The sequence below is a fragment of the Piliocolobus tephrosceles genome, chromosome 2 (assembly GCF_002776525.5).
Source record: "Piliocolobus tephrosceles isolate RC106 chromosome 2, ASM277652v3, whole genome shotgun sequence".
NCBI classification, from domain to species: Eukaryota; Metazoa; Chordata; class Mammalia; order Primates; family Cercopithecidae; genus Piliocolobus; species Piliocolobus tephrosceles.
Window position 1 is genome coordinate 154931252 of NC_045435.1, and position 22110 is coordinate 154953361.

Genomic DNA, 22110 nt, shown 5'->3' on the forward strand with positions numbered 1-22110 from the left:
GTTTCTGGTCCTCAAACGCAGTCCAGTGTGGGAGAGAGTTGGACAGTCACAATGTGGTGCTAAAGGTTATGATAGAGTTGCATACACCGGTCCTTGTCTTTAAAAACCTTATGGTCTTGGCCGGACGCGGTGGCTCAGGCCTGTAATCCCAGCACTTTGGGAGGCCAAGGCGGGCGGTTCATGATGTCAGGAGATCGAGACCATCCTGGCTACGGTTAAACCCCGTCCCTACTAAAAATACAAAAAATTAGTGGGGCGTGGTGGCGGCGGCCTGTAGTCCCAGCTACTCGGGAGGCCGAGGCGGGAGAATGGCGTGAACCCAGGAGGCGGAGCTTGCAGTGAGCCGAGATCACGCCACTGCACTCCAGCCTGGGCAACAGAGCGAGACTCGGTCTCAAAAATAAATAAACAAACAAAACCTAATGGTCTTGTAAAGGATATACGGCAGGCTGTGAAAGTGACAGAGAGATCATACTACCTTTCTTATGGGAATCTTGGGAAGGTTAAAGATGCATAACGTATTAAGTGCCCTCATATTTTTATCTTCCAGGTTTGAGCACAAAATGAACATAATTAGGGAAAATAAGGATCTGGCATGTTTCTACACAACAAAACATTCATGGAGGGGGAAGTAAGTATTCCTGTTGGTTTTATTTTTCTGTGCTTCTATAAAACTTTTTAAACATTACTCTGTTTCATAATCTTGATTAATACTGCATAACTCAATAGGCTATACAGGCCTCCTCTTCTGAAAAACGTGCGATTTTAAATGTAAATGCTACATTCTTTTTCTCTTTTGACATTTCCAGTTTTCAGTATCTTTCTTGGGAAGGAGTTTGGTAAGAATTAAAAGTGACAGTTAAAAGGAAAATAAACCAGTTATCCACCCTCTTGTATGCTATCAATTAATGATGAGGTTATGTGGTAGTAGCCGGGTATTAACTCTACATATTTGTTACCCAGAGACTAACCTGTCTGTAACCAACGTTTTCATATCCGTTTGACTGTCAGAGAAAACAGGCCGTTCTGGTGAAGTCTAACCATTTTTTAGGCCTTTAATTAAATTTAAAAATTGGATTTAATCTTTTTTCTTTGGGAGGGAGCGATGGCATTTTTTAGTAGCTCCCTAGTCAGACCAAAATGTAAGTGCTTCTGGTTCCTGTCTGTAAGATGGATGGTAATTCCTACTCTTCAGATTTTTGTAAGGATTAAATGAAGTGATATAGCGTGTATGAAAGTTTTAAAACTATGCCTTAAATATATTGAATATTCAGTGAATAGCATCTGTTGACCATTACAAAAGTTTAGTCTCTGGTCCTTTTGATCAGTAATGAGTAAAATGAATGTGTCACACTTTTACAAATCATTGACCACATTATTCTGAATCGTGCCACAAGGTAAAATGTGACACATGCACAAAGCCAGTAAGTGTTCTCTCAAGTTTTCATTTTTTAGTTACTGGAGTGGTAACTTCTTAGGATGAGCTCTCTAGTATTTCTGGTTTGCATTAGCAAACTGCCTCTAATTTTGGAAGATGTGAGTATTTGATTTTGTTGTCTAATAGCTCAATTGTTAAATTAGAATAATTGTTACCCTTGTAGAATACTTGTCTCTAATTTTTTTTTTCCCCTAGTTAGTTTCAATGAGTGAAGTCAGGGAGAAAAGTGGCATATCCAGGGTAGTATGAGTCATTTTAGTTCTTTGAATCAACCTTAGAAAAGTATATCTTTAAATGATCCTTGTTTTTTCCTCAAGTGGTAGATTCTTTGGTCATCATAATACAACTTCTGCTTTTAATATGGTTATAACATACTGATACATTCTAAAGAACAAACTTACTGCAATGCTTTTTGCTGTGTGAGCTTGTAAGTAACTGTGATTATCAAAATTTTTGGTAATGTTAGAGTTGTGACTAAGACTTAACAATCCTCTTATTTCCTCCTTGTAACAATTCGGAGTCCAGCTGTTTGTGTGCTCTTAGCAAATTCTTTTAGCCTTGAGACTTTGTTTTGTTTTTATAACAGCTTTAAGGCATAATTTCTATACCGTAAAATTCACCCTTTTAAAGTATGCAATTCAGTGGATTTTAGTGTATTCATAGAGTTGTAAACCATCATCACTGTTTTGAGAACACTTTCATCACCTCGCCTTCCCTGCAAAAAACTTCCTCTAAAGACTGCGTTAGAAATCAGCAGTTAACTCCCTTTTTCCCCTTCTTTTGGCAGGCGTTAATCTACTTCCTGTCTCTGGATTTGTCTGTTTGGAACATTTTATATAAATAGAATGATATAGAATGCTATATTTTTGACTTCTTCCATTAAGCATAATGTTTTCAAGGTCATCTATATTATAGCATGTCAGTACTTCATTTCATTAATGTCATATAATCTGTTGTATGGATATACTATATTTTGTTTATTCATTCATCAACTGATGGACATTTGTGGTGTTCTTACTTTTTTACTATTATGAATAATGCCACTGTGAATGTTTTCATATTTCCAGTTGTTCTGTGTTTATACCTAAGAGTGGAATTGGTGGGTTATGTGGTAACTCTGTTTAACTTTTTGATGAACAGCCAAACTGTTTTCCAAAGTAGCTGCAGCATTTTACATTTCCACCTTCAATGTGTGAGTCCCAAATGCTCCACATCCTTTTCAACACTTACTGTCTTTTTTATTTTAGCCATCCTAGTGCAAGTATGAAGTAGCGTCTCATTGTAGTTTTGATTTCATTTCCCTAGTGACTCATGATGCTGAGTGTCTTTTCTTGTATTTGTAGTTCATTTGTGTATCTTCTTTGATGAAATATCTATTGAAATCATTTATTCACTTTAATTTTAAAAAAATGTTTTTATTTTACTTTTTTTTTTTTTTTTTTTTTGAGATAGTCTCACTCTGTTGCCCAGGCTAGAGCGCTGATTTCGGCTCACTGCAACCTCCACCTCATGGGTCCAAGTAATTCTCCTGCCTCCGTCTCCCGAGTAGCTGGGATTACAGGCACATGCCACCGCGCCTGGCTAATTTTTGTATTTTTAGTAGAGACAGGGTTTCACCATGTTGGCCAGGCTGGTCTCAAACTCCTGACCTCAAGTAATCCACCTGCCTCAGCCTCCCAAAGTGCTGGGATTACAGGTGTGAGCCACTACACCTGGCCAAGTCATTTATTCACTTTTAAATTAGGTTGTCTTATTCCTGAATTGTGAGAGTTCTTTATATATTCTGAATAAAAGTTCCTTGTATATGATTTGCAAATATTTTCTCCAGTTCTTCAGGTTTTTTTACTTTCTTGATGGTATTGTTTGGAGCACAAAGCTTTTAATTTTGATGAAATCAATTTATCAATTGTTTCTTTTGCCATTTGTGCTTTTGGTAATCTAAAAAGCCATTACCTAATTCAAGCTAACGAAGATTTACTTCTTTTTTTCTTCTAAGAGCTGTATAACTTTAATTGCTTTAAGGCATTTAATTAATTTTTGTATTTGGTGTGAAGTAGGGTTCTAAATTCATTCCTTTGCATGTGAATATCCAGTTGTGCCAGCATCATTTGTTGAAAAAACTGTTCTTTCCACTTGAATTGTTTGAACGCCCTTGTCAAAAATCAATTTGCTGTGACTGTAAGAATTAATTCCTGGACTCATAATTCTGTTCCGTTGATCCTATATACCTAAACCTTATGCCCGTCCCATATTGTCTTGATTACTATAGCTTTGTGCTGTTTTGAAACTTAGAAATATGAGTCTCTGAATTTTTTTTTATTTTTCAGTATTATTTTGGGTATTCCTGGTCTCTTGCATTTCCATATGAATTTTAGAGTCAGTTGTTAATTTTTTTAAAAAGACAGCTGCCCAGCCTGACCAACATGATGAAATCCTGTCTACCAAAAATTACAAAAATCAGCTGGGCGTGGCGGCACACACCTTTAGTCCTAGCTACTTGGGAAGCTGAGGTGGGAGAATTGCTTGTACCCTGGAGGTGGAGACTGCGGTGAACAGAGATCATGCCATTGTACTCCAGCCTGGGTGATAGAGTGAGACCCTGTCTCAAAAAAAAAAAAAAAAAAAAAAAGACAGCTGACAGTTTGGTAGCCATTACATTGAATCTGTAGATCCATTAGTGGAGTGTTGCCATCTTAACAGCATTGTCTTCTGATTCATGAACATACAGGTGTTTTCATTTATTTACATTTTTTAAAATTTATTTCAACAGTGTTCTGTTGATTTCAGTGTATACACCTTGAATCTTAACTTCTCCCTGAAAGAGTTTACATTTTCCAGATGGTGATAGTTATCATTTCATTGGGTTATATACATTATTAAATGGCACTGAGACTTTTTATTATACTTACCTATTTTATACGGCCAATTCTAATCTAGGTTTAAAGTACTCCTCAGCAGTGTTAATGTAAAAAATAAATGGCCAACATTAAAAATTTTCTGTTGTTTCAGAATAGTTAATTGAACCTTGTGTCTAGAAACATGTCTATGTACAACAAATTTTTTATGTGATTTTTGGGATTTTAGGGCCTGAGTTTTTAGAGCCTCCATGCCTATTTCTGTGTTGCTAACCTAGACCCGGCATTTCAGAAAGATGTTATTGATTGTGGAAGTAAAGATGCATAAATATTTTTTCTTCTCTTCATATGACAAAAGTAAAGATACCCTCTCCAGGTAGTCCCCTTGAAGATATTTGTGTGACCCATTTCTGTTACCTTTGTAGTAGTTTTCATTATACCTCAGTTGATAGCTGCTGAATGCCTTTATTTAGGGTCTGTTCATCATTGGTGTGGATGCCTTAGCTGGCAAATTAGCTTCTTCTACACTTTTCATTTTTCCAACTTGTATAGACATCACATAATTACATGTTTATTCTGGGAGGAGCAAGAAAAGGAGAGTAGATTCAGGGGGGAAAAGACTCTTTTATGAAGGAGAAAAATTTCTTTTTTGACCTAAGTAAGCCATTTCAGAGAGGAAGGAAGGTTCAGATGTTTCAGTTAAAGCAGAAGTGCAGATTCACTATGGAAAACTTCAGAGCGATATTCAAGGTACAGGTTCTTAATTTTTTCTGGATAAAAATTTATAAGTAAAATCTACCTGTGGATCACCTTAATATTGCATACATTAATTGTAGCAAATGCTCTGAATTTAGAGTACCATTTTTGTATCTAAACAGGATTTTCACCTCAATGCATCAGGATGTGTAATGATCAAGTCTATGAAATTTAATAACAAGTTCACTACATTCATAGTCTCTGTAATAACTGGATACAGGAAATTGAGAGAAGTCCTGAGGGAAAGGGAAGCTGGTGAATTTCTAATACCTTTCCTATATGTAGGAATGGAGTTCTATAAGAGAAAAGATACCTTTTTCTTTTGCTGCCTGGCATTTACACACCCCACCAATCCTCATAACCTCCAGGAATCCTGAGGGTTTTTTTTTTTTTTTCTTGCTCTTGACCCTGCCAGTCTTTAAACTTCAGATGAGCTGTCATTAATTCTTTTGTGTTTTCTTTGTCTAATATTTTGTGACTATTATCAGGCAACCTGGGACTTGAACATCTTTCACCTAGAATTGCAAATTGGATCACGTCTCCTTTATCGGAATCTTATGTTTTACACACAATGTTGTGTTCAAAGCTAGCTCCATCTGAGCTGGAAAAGATGGACATTTCATCATGGATTTTAAGGCCTTAAAATACTACATTTCATGGGTTGCCATTTTATTTGTTCTGAAAGCTTTTTCAGAACAATTTTGCAGAGTATGTCCTATCCATTTCTTCTTTTTCTTTTCTGAGGAGTACGACTTTTTATCTGAATGAGCCCTCCTCGGTGAAACTGATGTTTGAAGTGAAGTTTTCACCACAGAGTATCCTGGCAATACAACCAGATGAACGATCAGTTTGCCCATTAATTTTGTTCTTTGTTTTGAATATGAATACACTAAAGCAGTCATGGACCAGGCGCAGTGGCTCATGACTGTAATCCCAGCACTTTGGGAGGTCAAGGCTGGAGGATCACTTGAGGTCAAGGGTTCAAAATCAGCCTGACCAACGTTGTGAAATCCCATCTCCACTAAAAACACAAAAATTATCTGGTGTGGTGGCACACGCGTGTAGTCCCAGCTACTCAGGAGGCTGAGGTGGGAGAATCGCTTGAACCCAGGAGGCAGAGGTTGCAGTAAGCTGAGATTACGCAACTACACTCCATCCTGGACAACAGAGCTAGAGTCCATCTCAAAAAAAAAAAAAAAAAAAAGCAGTTATGGCTACTTTAAAACATAAATATACTAATTATAATTTGTTCGGTTATTCTACTGGAGTTTTGGGTTTCCCCACTCTGTTAGTCAACTAGTGAAATAATAGCTATAGGAATAGCTTACATTTATTGACTGTTATACTCATTAGCCAGGCACATAAGTGCCAAGTACTTTACATCGATTATTTCTTTTCTCACATTATGAAGTAGATATACAGTCATGTACTATATAGCATTTCAGTCAATGATGGACTGTATCTACGATGATCCCATATGTTTAGATACACAGATATTTACCATTGTGTTATAGCTGCTTACAGTGTTCAGTACAGGAACATGTTGTACACTGGGAGCAATAAGCTATACCGTGTAGCCTAGGAGTGTAGTAGCCTATACCATCTAGGTTTGCGTAAGTACAAAACTAGTAAGTACAGAATTTTGAGAAGAACTCTGTGATAGTCACATAATGATGAAGTCACCTAATGACGCATTCTTAGAATCGATTCCCATAGTTAAGCAATGCGTGACTGTATGTATTACCCACACCTTTCAGTCAGGGAAACCAAAGCTTAGAGAGGTTAAGGAAGTTATCAGAGAAAACACAGCTAGTGAGTAGTCCAGGCAGTGTGGCTTGAGTTGATGTGCTTAACCATTAAGGTGTAGTGCCTCCTTTACCAGTGCTGACCATTAATCTCCTAAGAAATGTTGTAGGTCAGTTATCCTTAATTTCATTGTTAGATGGACTAAAATTTTAGTTCAAGTTACTGAATTCTCAAGCTTTTAATGATAAAAGGAAAAATCCTGGGTTCCATGAGGATCCTAAAGGCTTCGAGAAATTGGTGGCCAAAACTTGTTTTAAAATGGCCAAGGGAACTAGGATATTCAGCCTAGGAAAAAGAATTGAAATGGAAGGTCTGACTGGTAGAAGAATTAGGTATGCTCTGTGTGTAGCTGAAAGACAGAACTTGGGCCAGCAGGTGAAATTTGTGGGGAAGCAGATGTTGGCTTAGTTCTAGGGAACAGTTGTCAATATCTACAATACTGGGACATGAATAGAATTGCTTTCAGGGAAGGTTTGTTAGTTCCCTTGCATCAGCCAGTAGTGAACAATTATAACTAGCCAACCTTGCCTACGGTATTATAAAGGTTTTTGCTGTGTGTTATGAGGTCTAGAGTCTGTAACATAAACGCTGTCTTCTAACTTTGAATAGCTCTCTTTGGCTTTGGCTTCTTTAAAGCCTGTTTGCGTAGATTCTCCACTGAAGATGATTGAGGATCTTGAACTTTAAAAGTAATACATGTATACAAGAATTTTCTGATGTCAAGAATTTGATTGAGAACGACTATTTTATAGTAAACATAAACTTTCTCAGTTTACAAAAATGTTGAATTTTCTCTATTATAATACTGCATTACATGGATTTTCGGTGCAGAAGAGTATAATGGATGTTATGATGGTGACCAGTATTTTTGTAGTATCTCTGTTGGCACTATTTTACATACCTAATTGATAGAAGCTAGTTAAATATTCGAGTCAGAAATTAACTTTCAGATAACGACAAGAATCTTAGCTCTTATTACTTTGAAGTTTATTTCAGAAGTCTGAATTAGATAACTAATAAAATGTTGGGAGGAAACTAAATCTTTAAAGGACTCTTATTCACTGCCATATTATTGAACCCAGCACAGTGTCAGATACCCATTTAGTCCATTATAGTACCTAATACAGTATCTGACCTAACACATTGATTTTTTTTTATTTTGCCTAAAGAAAACATGTAAAAAAAAGTTATAAAATACCTTATGTAAAAAAAAAAGCTATAAAATACCATATGTAAAAAAAAAAAAAATCATGTTATAAAAAAATTGTTGGATTTTCTTTTTTTTTTTCTTTTCCCCAAGATGGAGTCTACCATCTTGCCCAGGCTGGTCTCAGGGCTCAAGCCATCCTCCTGCCTCAGCCTCTCAATGTGCTGAGATTACAGGCGTGAGCCACTGTACCTGGCCAAAAAAATTATTTAAAAGAAGAAAGCAATATTCATAAGTACTAGAAAATTTAAGAATGCTTGTAACATTTTTATTTTCAGAAATTAAAATAATTTAGAAGTTTTTTTTTTTTTTTTTTTGAGACGGAGTCTCGCTCTGTCGCCCCGGGTGGAGTGCAGTGGCTGGATCTCAGCTCACTGCAAGCTCCGCCTCCTGGGTTCCCGCCATTCTCCTACCTCAACCTCCTGAGTAGCTGGGACTACAGGCGCCCACCACCTCTCCTGGCTAGTTTTTTTTTTTTTTTGTATTTTTTTTTTTTTTTTTATTAGAGATGGGGTTTCACCGTGTTAGCCAGGATGGTCTCGATCTCCTGACCTCGTGATCCGCCCGTCTCAGCCTCCCAAAGTGCTGGTATTACAGGCTTGAGCCACCGTGCCCAGCCAATTTAGAAGTGTTTTAATATAAATTAATATAAATTTAATCTGTTAAAAAAATATAAGCATCACCTTATCAAATCCAAAGCTTGATTACATCCCCAGCTTTTGCCTCAGTGGTCTTCCTGTTCAGACGATCTTATCTCCACGGATACTATCATTAGCACATTTTTTTTTCCTTATTCTTTATCACCAATTGCAGGGGGAGTAAAATGCCCCATAGATAAAGCAATTGCCTCAAACACTTGTATTTCTTTAAGCAGCATTTGTTTCCTGATTCTAAATAACATTACACCTAATGGTAACATAAATTATGTTTAATAACGTATTATGTTACAATAAGTCTGTGAATTGTGATAACTTAAGAAATACCTACTTCTTGTAGGCATTTAATGATGTAAGTTTAGTCCCTGAATAAAAAGAAAACAGGTGCAGTAGGTAAAGCCAATAATGAATATTAATTTTTCATTTGGGGGGCAAAGGTCTGTAATATTTTTTCACATTATGTATATGGTATGTGTCATAAATGTCTCATATTCTGCTGACTTTAGTCTTTTCAAATTTTATATGGCTGTATTTTTCTAATTTTTAGTATGATAATTTTTAAGAATTAGCCAATAAATTCATCGCAAATTCAGAACAGCAAAATAAATTGTCATTTATAAATGGCAATATTTTTCTCAGCCAATAAAATATTTTTGTCATAAAAATATGAACTTAGCCTTTTTCTGATGTTCTATGAATTTAAAAATTGTTGTAAAATTACTTGTTGTCTGACATCCTGCTTTAAAGGCAAGAGCAGGCTAATAGGTCATAGTGACATTTTTGGACAGATTGTTTTATTTAGCTATTAAGCATTTATTGAGTATATACTGTAGTCAATGCTGGGTACTATGGTAGGAGTCAGCCTCAAAGATGAAGACTTGTGCCTCCCTGAATCCATGGACTCTTTGTCTGTTCTTTGACTTGGGACGCTGTTGACTTAGTAAAAGATAAAAATCTTCTATTTTTTAGTTTTCTTGAGATGGAGTCTCACCCAGGCTGGAATGCAGTGGTATGATCTTGGCTCACTGCAGCCTCCACCTCCCCCGTTCAAGCAATTCTCCTGCCTCAGCCTCCTAAGTAGCTGGGATTACAGGCACCCACCATCACGCCTGGCTAATTTTTGTATTTTTAGTAGAGACGGGTTTTCCCCATGTTGACCAGGCTGGTCTCAAATTCCTGACCTCAAGTGATTCTCCTGCCTCGGCCTCCCAAAGTGCTGGGATTACAGGTGTGAGTCATCATGCTCTGCTGATAAAAATTTTTTAGCTGTAAATGTTGTGACTAATTTTCCATACATGTGAAACATTTTAGAGATTTTCGTCTCTATATCTGTTATCCAAGGAGGCTTTTTTGGTAATCTTTGGAAGTTCAAGATTGCTTATAAAGATGTCTTAAATGACATAGAAATAATTGCCCCATCCTTAAGCGGAAGTTCAATAGCCACTCTTAAAAGAGGAGTGGCATGGGGAGTACTTACGGAAGGGAATGCAGAGGGGAAGGGAATTCTCTTAGGATTTTTTTTTTTTTTTTATAGCTTTCTTAGGATGGCTTTAGAGCTCAGTATTTATCTGAAAGATAGCTGTGAGTTTACTAGTTATGACAGTACTCTGCTGGATCTAGTGTGTATACAACTCCAGGATCCTTTTGCTGAAGGATCCAGAATGTGATCTCTTCAATATGGTAGCCACTAACTACATGTGGCTATTTAAAGGATTTAACTTTAAATAAAATGTAAAATTCAGTTGCCTTAGCCACACTTCAAGTGCTCAATAGGTACACCTGGCTCATTGCTACCTTATTGCAGGGGCCCCCAAGCCCAGATTTTTGGCCTCTTAAGACCTGGGCCCCACAACAGGAGGTAGGCGGTGGGCAAGTGAGCAAGCATTACCGCCTGAGCTCCACCTCCTGCACGTGAGAGGGATCTAGGTTGTGTGCTCCTTATGATAATCTAACTCATGCCTGACGATCTGAGGTAGAACACTTTTATCCTGAAGCCATCTCCCTGCCCTGTCCATGGAAAAATTGTCTTCCACAAAGCTGGTCCCTGGTGCCAGAAAGGTTGGGAACTGCTTCGTTATTGGACAGTGGACATTTGCCATATCAGAAAGTGTCTTATTGGACAATATAGGTCTAAAATATTGTCATCTCAAAGTTATTTTGATAGTATGATCTAGATGACAGAATTATATGAGAAAGATATTAGAAGAGGCTTAGGTGTGGTAGAGAAGATTGGTGTAAGATTGAAAAGGATATTTTCTTAGCCAATCCTCTTAAGACTGTACATGACACCAGCAGTTACATTTGGAACATTTCAGGCATTCTTTCACTTTTTGCTCCCAGAATAAAATAAGCAAATTCTGTTGTTTTATTTCAGGATTATAAGCATTTTCATGTTTGACTTTAAAGGTGATTCTGAAAAATAGTTTGTGAATTCACATCTCTTATCACACATTTGATTTCATAGTGCAGCTTTTAAGTCAAAGATTGAGCAAAATCTTATTTTGTTTTAGTTCCTATTAATTGACAAAGGCTTTGAAGTTTTGAGACTTTTAAGCTCTTTAGATAGCTTGTTTACTTCACCAGTCCCCTAACCCTCACTCCACTTTAAAAAGAAGCAAATGACTGCTTTTTTGTTAGAGGGAAGTGCTGTTAATTCTTTAGTTTCTCACTCTACTTTGGACATGTAGAATTAGGAAAAAAAAAGCATTTATAATGTAGCAATACTTTTTTATATGGATATGTGTTAAAGATTACTAAAATTGATCATTTCCTTTGTAATTTGTATAATATACTGATTTTAAAAATAGACAAGAGAAAAATGATCGATTTTATAAATCTTTACCACATATCCATATAAAAATTTAAAAATCTCATATTAAAATACAAATAGATATTTCAATAAATATAACCAATTATATTAATAGATTTTTCTAATATTGAAGTGTTTACATAATTGGTCATGGTGTATTACTATTTTAGAATGCGACTTGATTGTTATTGCTGATATTAACTTTGAAAATAGATTTGTGGGGTTTTTTCTTATTGTATTGTCTTTTCAGATTTTAGTAGTATTGAAAGAATTGAGAAGCTGCCTTTACTCAGTTATCGGCAACAATTTAAGAAGCATGGGAGTTACTTGGTCCTCTTAGGTTTCTTCTGCCTTGAAATCATTTGAGCCTGGTGCTTTTGGAGGATGTAATTCTTTGCAGCTTTCTTAAATTCTTCCATATAAAGGTTGATTTATTCTTAATTTTCAAATTTGTCAGCATAGAGTTATACACAACATTTTAAAAAACTTTTGTATGGTTGTGTGAATTATTTGTTTTCCTAAATTTTGTTTTATATATACTAATGTTTTATCCATTTTAATATTTTATTTCCAAAGAACTATTTTGCTTTAAATAAATTTTTTTAATTCAATTTCCTTTTATGATTATGAATTCCTCTCTCTTCTGAAGGATTACTGATACCCAAATGTTTTTTCTCCTTCAAATATGTTACTTGAAGGAAAGGAAATGAAGTGAGAAGTGAAAACTGCTTGTTTGTGGTATAGGCTTCCTACTTCTATAAAATTGCAACACTGAGATGTAATAGGTAGTTGCTTAAGTAGAAACTATTAAAATTCCAGGATATGGCTGTGTTCCAGGATATGGACTGACCAGTTGCCCCAGGCCATAGCTTTTCCTTCCTTTCCGAACGGCTTTGTTGTAAGGGTAGTTTGAAAGCATTGGTATGTAGTGTCTTTTTTTAAAATAAAAGTTTCCCATTTAGAATCTTTCAGCATCCTCAGCTGATGCTTTCCCAACTTAATTTATACTAGCAACACACAAGATTGCTTGCATATAAGTCATACTTTTCTACTTAGATATGTTAATAGTTCACAGTAAAATGAGTGGGTGGGTTTTTATAAAAATAACATTTTAGAACATTTAAAAAGGTGAGAATATATAACTAAGCTACATTAATCACCATTAATCGACTAACACATTTCTGTGTATTTATTGAAATGTTTTGTGTTATATATATATTATAAAATATCTTTTTGTTTAACACTAAATTTAAGCACTTGTTTTCCTTTTGTAGGTATAAGCGTGTCTTTTCAGTTGGAACTCACGCGATTACTACATATAATCCCAATACCTTAGAAGTAACAAATCAGGTAATCCTGTTAGAAGCTGTTAGGTGTTTGTATGAACTCCCTTTGAATTTTAAAAGCCAGGCTGTGACCCATTACCCTCCCTTAAATCAGTACTTTAAGATAGAAATGTCAAATCTGAAAGAGATTGATGTGCTTATGTAATACTCTGATTTGGGGATCCAAAATAATAAATAAAGAGGAGGGGGAGAATACACTTATTTCTAGGTTCTCAAGGGTATAACTTGAAGTTACTGTTAGTTGTGGCCACCTCCTTTATGTACGATTAGTAGTTTAGTTCTCTGTAATTTTTAAAGGCTTATACTTTTTACTGTAATAAAAACATGTAAGTCATGAGTCCAGTTGGTATAAAATACTTTTCATGGAAGTAGGATTATGTGTGTATAAAGGCAAGAGTAACCTGAACATTTATAAGAAAACATATTCAAAGTTATTCTGGCCTGTTTTAATTCCAAATTAGGCATGTTTCACAAACTTATTAACAAATTTATAAGTAATCATAAAATTTCACTTCCCAGTTCTTGTCACTTTTTAATTTTAATTTCTTTGGATTAATGTCATCATTAAAATAAGAATGCATATTGAATTTTTCTGACTAAAAACCTTTAAAAGAATTTCTTTATAGAATTACTATAAGACACAACTTCTAGACCTCTATTTTGTAAAATTTTGCTGATTTAATCAGTGATTATGAAATTAAAGTGACAAAAATAAGCATTACATTTTACTGTGTTATATAGTAGTACCAGTCAAAATAACTTTTTTTTTTTTTTTTTTTTTTTTTTTTTTAGTGGCCTTATGGAGATATTTGCAGCATCAGCCCTGTTGGAAAAGGACAAGGAACAGAGTTCAACCTCACATTTCGTAAAGGCAGTGGAAAAAAGTCAGAAACTTTAAAATTTTCTACAGAGCACAGAACAGAACTTCTTACAGAAGCATTAGTAAGAAGATTCCATGTTCATAAATGAAATTTCTTTCTTCTCTTTTTAAAATGAAGTAGTTACATATAAGTAGAAAAATTAATGTTCTCTATACCCACTATAATTACTTTTTCTCACTGACCTTTAACTTGACACTGTGGAACGTTCACTTTTCTCTAACAGGCTGAAAATCTTTTATATTTGAGAGTTTATTAGTTTTTTTTAATTGCACGTGCAAGAGAAAGCATTGTATGTTTATCTTGTTCTTCAATAAGGTTTCATACTCTTTTTATTGAATATTCTTAAACTATAACTTGAATAACAGTTTTTAGTGTCCAGGTTACCAAGTCAGGATTTTACTTGCTTTGAGTAGAAGGGACTGAGCCAAGTCTTCCTTAGCAGTCTGTTATAAACTGTGGTTATGTTTTCTCTTTCAGAGATTTAGAACCGATTTTTCAGAGGGAAAAATCACAGGAAGGGTAAATATTTAACATTTATTATGTATTTTTATTTGTTCAAATGTTGCCCTTTATTGTAAAAATCATTTCATAATCTGTGTGTTCCATTTGTAGCAAAGCTAAAGGGAAAAAACGGGAACAAAATTTTAATGTCTCCTGATACCATATGATACATGATGTAGTTTAATGGAAACTCAAATATGAACAGTTAGATTTAAGAATGTTGATGCTGGTAGATGGGAAAAAAAAATCAGGCAAAAAAACTTTTGGAGCATTTAAAAGCAACACTATAAGCATTCAGGTAGTCCTTACTCGGTATTCCAAACAATAATACTAGAGAGCGTCACACTGCTGATAGTGCTTGTTGGAACATGCATTCGTTGTTTCGTGTAGGAGTTTCTTATTTCAGAAGTGTTCAAGTTTTAAGATTTGAGCATATTGAAACTGTCTTCTTTCATGTTCTTGGACTGGATCTGGCCCGTACTGAAGCTTGGCATGGTGCACTGACAGCTTTGGAGGAAACTGGTAGCATATCAGAGTCATCTTAACTTTCTCAGGCCTTTTCCCGTAATGTAACAGCAGCATTTAAACTAAATCAGAAACTTCTGGGAAAGAGGAATAGGCATGTATGCTTTTTCACTCTCTTGAAATATTAACTTTCTTCCCATTAGCAGGTATTACTTTTATAATGGGGAAAAATAATGCTTAAATTTATAGCACTGTTCAGAACCCTAGCTTTTGGCAAAAGGCAGGAACTGAATTCTAATATGCGGGCAGCACCATTCTCCTGTCCGTCTTAGGCCCTCATCCTTTCTATGAATATTCTGCTCCTTGTTTTAGCATCCTAGAAACCTCATTAATTTCAACTCTAGCAATTGACTGGTTGCTCAGCAGCCTTTTAAAATAGTTTAATGGCAACCGGCGAGCTGCTTATTTCTTGTTCCTGATGAGCCATGGTCAAATTTTTATAAATCATAACTTGGTGTGCTTATTTTAATATTCTGTATTGGCAGGTGACGTACTTCATCTGTTTGGGAAACAACTGCTTTCAAAAACATACTTAGACTTTTTATATAAGCTGTCTTTTGTACCAGTTAACTTCCGCCACTTCATACTTTTCAAAATCTTGTGGTAGAAACGGTACCTCTAGAAGATAGCCCAAAGGATAGTTTACCTAATTTTACATCAGGAGTAAGGGGCTTAAAGTGACACCTATATCATCCTAAAAACAAGTTTAGATTCCACCCCAAATGCTGTGCTGGCTAAAAGGCACTCTTCTTGCCTAAGTTGAATTTGGCTCTAAGACTTCCATTTGCCCTAGATATACTTCTAAATCAGGGTTTCTCAAAGTCCTTCTTGCTTGGTCTGTGCAATCCTGAGATATAATGATGTTTCTATCAGCACATCTCATTAATGGCAGTGTTTATGAGCTGGGAGGAATGGAGAATATTCTATATAGTGGTCTTGAGGCATGTACACAAGTGTAGTTTGGAAAGCTTCACAATTTTTGTGCCCTACCTTCTTCTCCCGTTCCTGCAGGAGAGGTGTGGCATTGATTGATCTTTTAGTTCGGAATCAAGGTTCTGTATTCTTGGATTAATGCAGGCCCCTTGTCTGTCTGTACAATTACTTTTATGGAACTATGTGTGTGTGATGCATAGATCAGTAATGTTGAGGAGACTTGATGTCCTGTGAAGGTCATTGCTGACTTCAGTGTTGGGATATTAGTGGAGGTGTTCATTACTTAGTGCCTCACTCTCTTTTTCTGAAAACCTAGAAGATAATTTGTTATTTCAGTATTAGAAATAGTTGTACTGTAGAGCAGCCAATTGATTTTTACGTTAAAAATGGTAAATGACCATGTATCCCACTTTATATTGATGGGGGGAAAACTTTGTGGTGTTTCAGTGGGGGAGAGGATACTCATTTCACATCTGAAACTTTGTTATCCTTATTTTCTCTTTGCTTCAATTTTATTTTATTTTAAATTTATTTTCTTCTTTCATATCGCATCATTTTGCTTAGCAGCCTTGATTAAACCTTTTTTCTTTTTAAAGACTAAAACTGGATAGCAAATGGATATTGACTATTCTAATAATTTCTGACACTCAGCTACTTTAATTTGTGAAAGAATATTATCTAAATGGAATTTTACCTGCTATTATGATTTAAAATCTTGAAAATAACTTTCCAATTGTGTGGTTAGAAAAGCCTAAGGTCAAATGTAGGCCTCAGCTTTTTTTTTTTTGGTATGTGGAAATAAAATATACATTAATATACTGAGCTGATTCAGGTTGTTTAAATTGAATATTACAACTTCCCTGAAATGTGACTTAGCTCTTTTCAATATTGAACTTGCATTAAAAGAATCCCTCAAAGAAAGTGGATCTTTTTTCCAATAAAACTCTTTCAGAATACATTTCTATGTAGGATTTCCTTTTTTCTTTTTATAAATTCACATAGAGTGGCTTAAAATAGCTTCACAAAATATTGTAGCCCAAAACCTTTGCTAATTAAAAAGGAATATACTGTCTTCAATTAGTACAAACATTCTTAAACACCTCCAAATGGCTAACATTAATCATATTTTTAACAATTTGGATAGTAGTTCTAAATATTTATGATGACAATTAGATTTTTGGTTGTTTCAATAGTGACTGATACATTAAATTTTATTTTATATAGTTTTATTTTACAAACCTAAAAGTAATACTGTTCCTGTCTCTAGAGATATAACTGCTATAAGCATCACTGGAGTGACTCAAGAAAACCCGTAATTTTGGAAGTAACTCCTGGAGGCTTTGACCAAATTAATCCAGCAACCAACAGAGTACTCTGTTCCTATGACTATAGAAATATTGAAGGATTTGTAGATCTCTCAGATTATCAAGGAGGATTTTGTATACTTTATGGAGGATTTAGTAGATTGGTAAGTACTTTAAAAAAAAAAAAAAAAAACCCCTTTAAAAGCGGCATGACCATTTGAAGGAAAGCAAAAGCTTTTTATACTTCATTTAGAAATTTCACGTGAGTCCTCTGGGAAGAAGTATAAGATTGCAGGTTTTGGTATCAAATATACCTGAGCTTGAATCTCAATTTGCTGCTTTCCAAAAGGAGGAGGGTGAGGATCTGGTGAGATAATTTATGTAAAATGCTTTACACACAATGAATGGCTTAGTACTGTAAACAGTGACTACAGTTGTTATTTTCTTTGGTATTACTGTCTTACCAAAAAGTTTCTAAGCTTTCTTTGAAAAAGTAATTTAAGCCTTGCATGGTGGCTCACACCTATAATCCCAGCACTTAGGGAGGCGGAGGTAGGAGGATAGCTTGAGCCCAGGGGTTTGAGACCTGCCTGGGCAACATAGCGAGATCTTGCTCTGCACAAAAAGGAAAAAAAAAATTGAAAAAGTAATTTAAAATAGCTTACTTTTGTGAGCCTTTCATCCTTTGCCTAGCCGTTTATAATCTGAAATCTGAGTATTCGTTGAAACTTAATTTGGAATTCATTACATGTTTTTGTTCTGAAATTCAGAACTATATATAAGTAAATTATGGGGTGTAATAGAAGCTACTTAAGATGCTGAGACCCTGTTAATCAGTAATAGAAGCTGAAGTATAGATAACTATTTTTTTTTTAAGATATATCCTGCCTTTCTATCTCAAAGATGTGCAGTAGAGAAAGTCTCCAAATGGAGAGACTCATTTGAACTTAATTGCAAAATTCCTTTCTCTTGAAAATTTAATATTTGTAGCTACCTTAGTGTTCTGGGAATGCTGCTTCAATATTTAGTGTTTTGTAGATAAAATATCCTCCTCTTGGTAGCAGAGCCAAAGTAAGCCTAGAACTTTTACATATGTAAGAGTAGGTGTTAGCAAAAGGGAAATAAACAATGATGGGGGCTAGATAATCTGATGTACAAAATATAGTTTGTTCTTCAGAGTTACAGGCCTTTTTCCTCTTAGATTTTACTGTTTCCCCACTTGATGGATACCATCCTAGTTTCCCTCATCTAGGAACACACAGGTAAACCTCCGTGTGTTACCTCTGAGGCTAGACCCAAAAGATGAAGGCCCTTCTCCTAGCCCAAAGCCTGCTGTCTTAGTGCTATCCATAGACTGTCTTCCCTGGTCAGTGGTAATTTGAAATGCTTAACATCTTGTTGGTAAACATACCTGATTACAAGAATATGGCCTGTCAGGCCTTAATAGGATAACTGTATCACAGTAATTCAACCAAGCCATAAAATGGAATAATAAGGTAAACATTAAGGATTGAAATTGTTTGATACTCTTCTTATTGCCACCATTTTGTATTACTTGGTGGCAGCAAGAAGTTTTGATTTGAATTAATCCACATTCTCACTGTAAGACACTAGCTAAAATGAATCAATTCACTATAAATATGGTACTATACCAGATTTATTCAACAAACTTTTAGTACCTTTTGCATCTATGGTGACTATAAAAAGTTGCTAGGAATAAGATCAGGTTCTTAAACACGATGTGATCCAGCGTTTCTCAGCAGGGGAGCTATTGACATTCTGAGCAGGACAATTCTTTCTTGTGTGGGACACCTACTCTGCCCTTTACAGGACATTTAGCATGTCTGGCCTCTAGGCACCAAATGCAAGTTTAGGTTGAGCATACCAAATCTGGAAGTTCAAAATGTTCCAAAATCTGAAACGTTCTCAGTGCCAACATGATGCTTACAGGAAATGCTTATTGGGGCATTTCAGATTTGGGATTTTTAGATTTGAGATGCTCAACTGGTAAGTGTAATGAAAATATTCCAAATGCTGAAAAACTCTGAAGTCTGAAATACTTCTGATCCCAAGCATTTCAAATGACAGATACTCATCCTGTACTCTGTTTCCTTATCTTTGTAAATAGAGCCCAGGAAGTTGGTCTGTAACATCAGTAGGCCAATGACTTGTAAACATTTAAACATTCTTCAGCATCATCTTGCAAAGAAGCCCACTATGTAAAATAGATTAAATCAGAGCTGCCTTGTTTGAAACTGAGAGTCCTGCCCACACAGTACCCATCACCCCCAGTGGCTTGGCTGGGGTTCCTTGGAGGCCCTTCTTGGAAGAAACAGCGTGCTGTTTTGCGTAAGGTGATGAGAACCAGAACCTGAGAAATTTTGAGATAATTGCCATTCAATGAGTTACTTGCCAGGCTCTGTATCCCAGACTTTATTATTTTAACTTAGTAATAGTCTTTTCATTGAAACAACTGCTTATTTACTTCTAAGACCTACCTCTTTTTTGTCTAGAATTTCTACTTTAATACCTTTCCTGTAAGTTGATTAGCTATAGACACATTTCAGTTGTTTCAACTCTGACTTTTTAAATTTCTAAATTTGTGCAGCATTTATTTGCATCAGAACAAAGAGAAGAGATTATTAAAAGTGCAATAGACCATGCTGGTAACTACATAGGAATTTCATTGCGGATCAGGAAAGAGCCTTTAGAATTTGAGCAATATTTGAATCTTCGCTTTGGAAAATACAGCACTGATGAATCCATCACATCTTTAGCAGAGTTTGTAGTCCAAAAAATATCACCTAGACATTCGGTAAGACCCATATGTTAAAAATGAAAATTTATTCATCTGATTTTGACATTTTTAAAAATAACTTTTTAATATGTCTCAATTTTATTTTTTGAAGGAGCCTGTAAAAAGAGTTCTAGCACTTACAGAAACATGTTTAGTAGAACGTGATCCAGCAACCTATAATATTGCAACATTGAAGCCTTTAGGAGAAGTAAGTTTCAGCATTGTTAGCTTAAATGAAATTTCTTTCTATTGATAAATTAGGATAATTTTCTTTCTATTTTAATGTTTACTCTTGGCTAAAGCATATGAAATGGACAGAATTTGTATTTAACTCTTAACATATTTATATTAATTGATCATAGAACAATGATTATTACAAAAGTTATTTTCCAAGTATATATAAAGAATGGAACTTGTTACTCAATAACTGAAAATTTGAGACTTTTAAGCAGTTTTAAACTTTTGTATTGTAAACAAATCACATCTTAAAATACTGACTTTTGTAAGCTAAGCGATGCATTTTATAATGAAATACTCTAAAACCATAAACATTTTTTTGTTGAAGCTATTTTTTGTTTTTTCATTAGGTATTTGCATTGGTCTGTGACTCAGAAAATCCACAACTTTTTACCATTGAATTTATAAAAGGGCAAGTACGGAAATATTCTTCAACAGAAAGGTATCTTTTTTTTCAATTTAAGTTTGTGAAATCCTAGTATGTGCAAGGCACAGTGCTTGGTCAACAAGGAAAACCAAAGATTTGTAGTCTAGAAATTTAAAATTGTTTAACTTGGGAAAAGACATTTTATGACCATCCCATTTTCAAATTTTTTTTTTTTTTTTTTGAGACAGAGTCTCACTCGGTCACTCAGGCTGGAGTGCTATGGCATGATCTTGGCTCACTGCAACCTCCGCCTCCCGGGTTCAAGCAATTCTCCTGCCTCAGCCTCACTATTAGCTGGGATTACAGGCGTGCGCCACCATGCACACCTAATTTTTTTCTTTTCTTCTTTTTTTTTTGTATTTTTAGTAGAGATGGGGTTTCTCCATCTTGGCCAGGCTGGTCTCGAACTCCTGACCTCAAGTGATTTGGCCTCCCAAAGTGCTGGGATTATAGGCATGAGCCACCACACCTGGCCTGTATAGTGTTTTTATAGTATTTCCAGTAGTCTAGTATGACCGGTAGCGGTTTCTTGCCTTACAGAGCTTTCAATCTAAGGTCAACAAGACTGGAATGTTAAGCAATGGTTATGTTTTTTCCTGTCCTGAATTCAAGGAAAAAGAACATCTTAAAAAAAGTACAGATGTTCTAATCAGAGGAAGGATCTTAACGCTGTGTTTGTCAGATGCTTTATGTACATTATCTTGCTTAGTCCTGACAGTAACCATAGGAAGAAGGTCCTCTTATTCCCAATAACACTTACATGCAGAAAGTACAGCAACTTCTTTGTGACTTGAGGTTAGGAAAAGATTTATCAGATGCAATACCAAAAACAGAATCCAGAAAAGAAGAAGAAAAGGTTGTTTATTAGAACTTTGGCACCATTTAGAAAAAGACAGATCATAGGGAGAAAATCTTTGCAAAGCATATAGCTAATAAAGGACTTCTATCCAGAATATGTAAAGAACTCTTACAACTCAATACTGAAAAACCAAGCGACCCAATAGTAAATGGGCAAAATATTCAAATAGACACCTCACTGGAGAAATATGAATGGTAAATACATGAAAAGATCATGAATCTTTGGGAAACAAAAATGCAAACTACTACATATTCACTAAAATGACTGACATCAAAAAGACTGCCAGTGCCAGGTATTGGTGAGGATATGGAGAAAAGAACTCTCATACATTGCTGGTAAGAAGGCAAAATGATAAAACCAGTTTGAAAAATAGTTTGATAATTTCTTAAAAGATCAAACACATACTTATATGGCCCAGCAGTTCCACTGTTAGGTATCTATCCAAGAGAGATGAAAAGATGCCCACAGAAAGACTTGCACATGAATGTTCATAATATCATTACTCATTACAGCCAAAAGCAGAAGCAATCCATGTCTAGATCAGCCAGTGAATGAACAGACAAAATGTTGTCTGTTCATACAATGGAATACTACTCAGCAGTAAAAAAGGACTGAACTAATACATGGAACAACTTGAGTGAATCCTGAAAGCCTATGTATGATGAGTAAAATAAGACACCTAAGACTACATATTCTGTAATTCTGTTTTTATGAAGTTTCTTTAAAAAGCAAAACTATAGAGATAGATGGGTGGTTTCCTGGGGCTGGGGAGT

The 22110-nt window shown here is 35.3% G+C and overlaps 1 protein-coding gene across 1 annotated transcript in view; it reads left to right on the forward strand.

The window, feature by feature from the left end:
* The window catches only part of DNAJC13 (DnaJ heat shock protein family (Hsp40) member C13), a 120163-nt gene that overhangs the window by 16265 nt on the left and 81788 nt on the right, over positions 1-22110 (forward strand). Inside the window, exons 2-9 of the mRNA XM_023207430.2 lie at positions 551-631; positions 12802-12877; positions 13666-13815; positions 14232-14273; positions 16981-17181; positions 19626-19832; positions 19927-20022; positions 20402-20493. Coding sequence (XP_023063198.1) covers positions 564-631; positions 12802-12877; positions 13666-13815; positions 14232-14273; positions 16981-17181; positions 19626-19832; positions 19927-20022; positions 20402-20493 — 932 coding nt within the window. The 5' untranslated portion in view covers positions 551-563. The remainder of the gene's footprint in view (positions 1-550; positions 632-12801; positions 12878-13665; positions 13816-14231; positions 14274-16980; positions 17182-19625; positions 19833-19926; positions 20023-20401; positions 20494-22110) is intronic.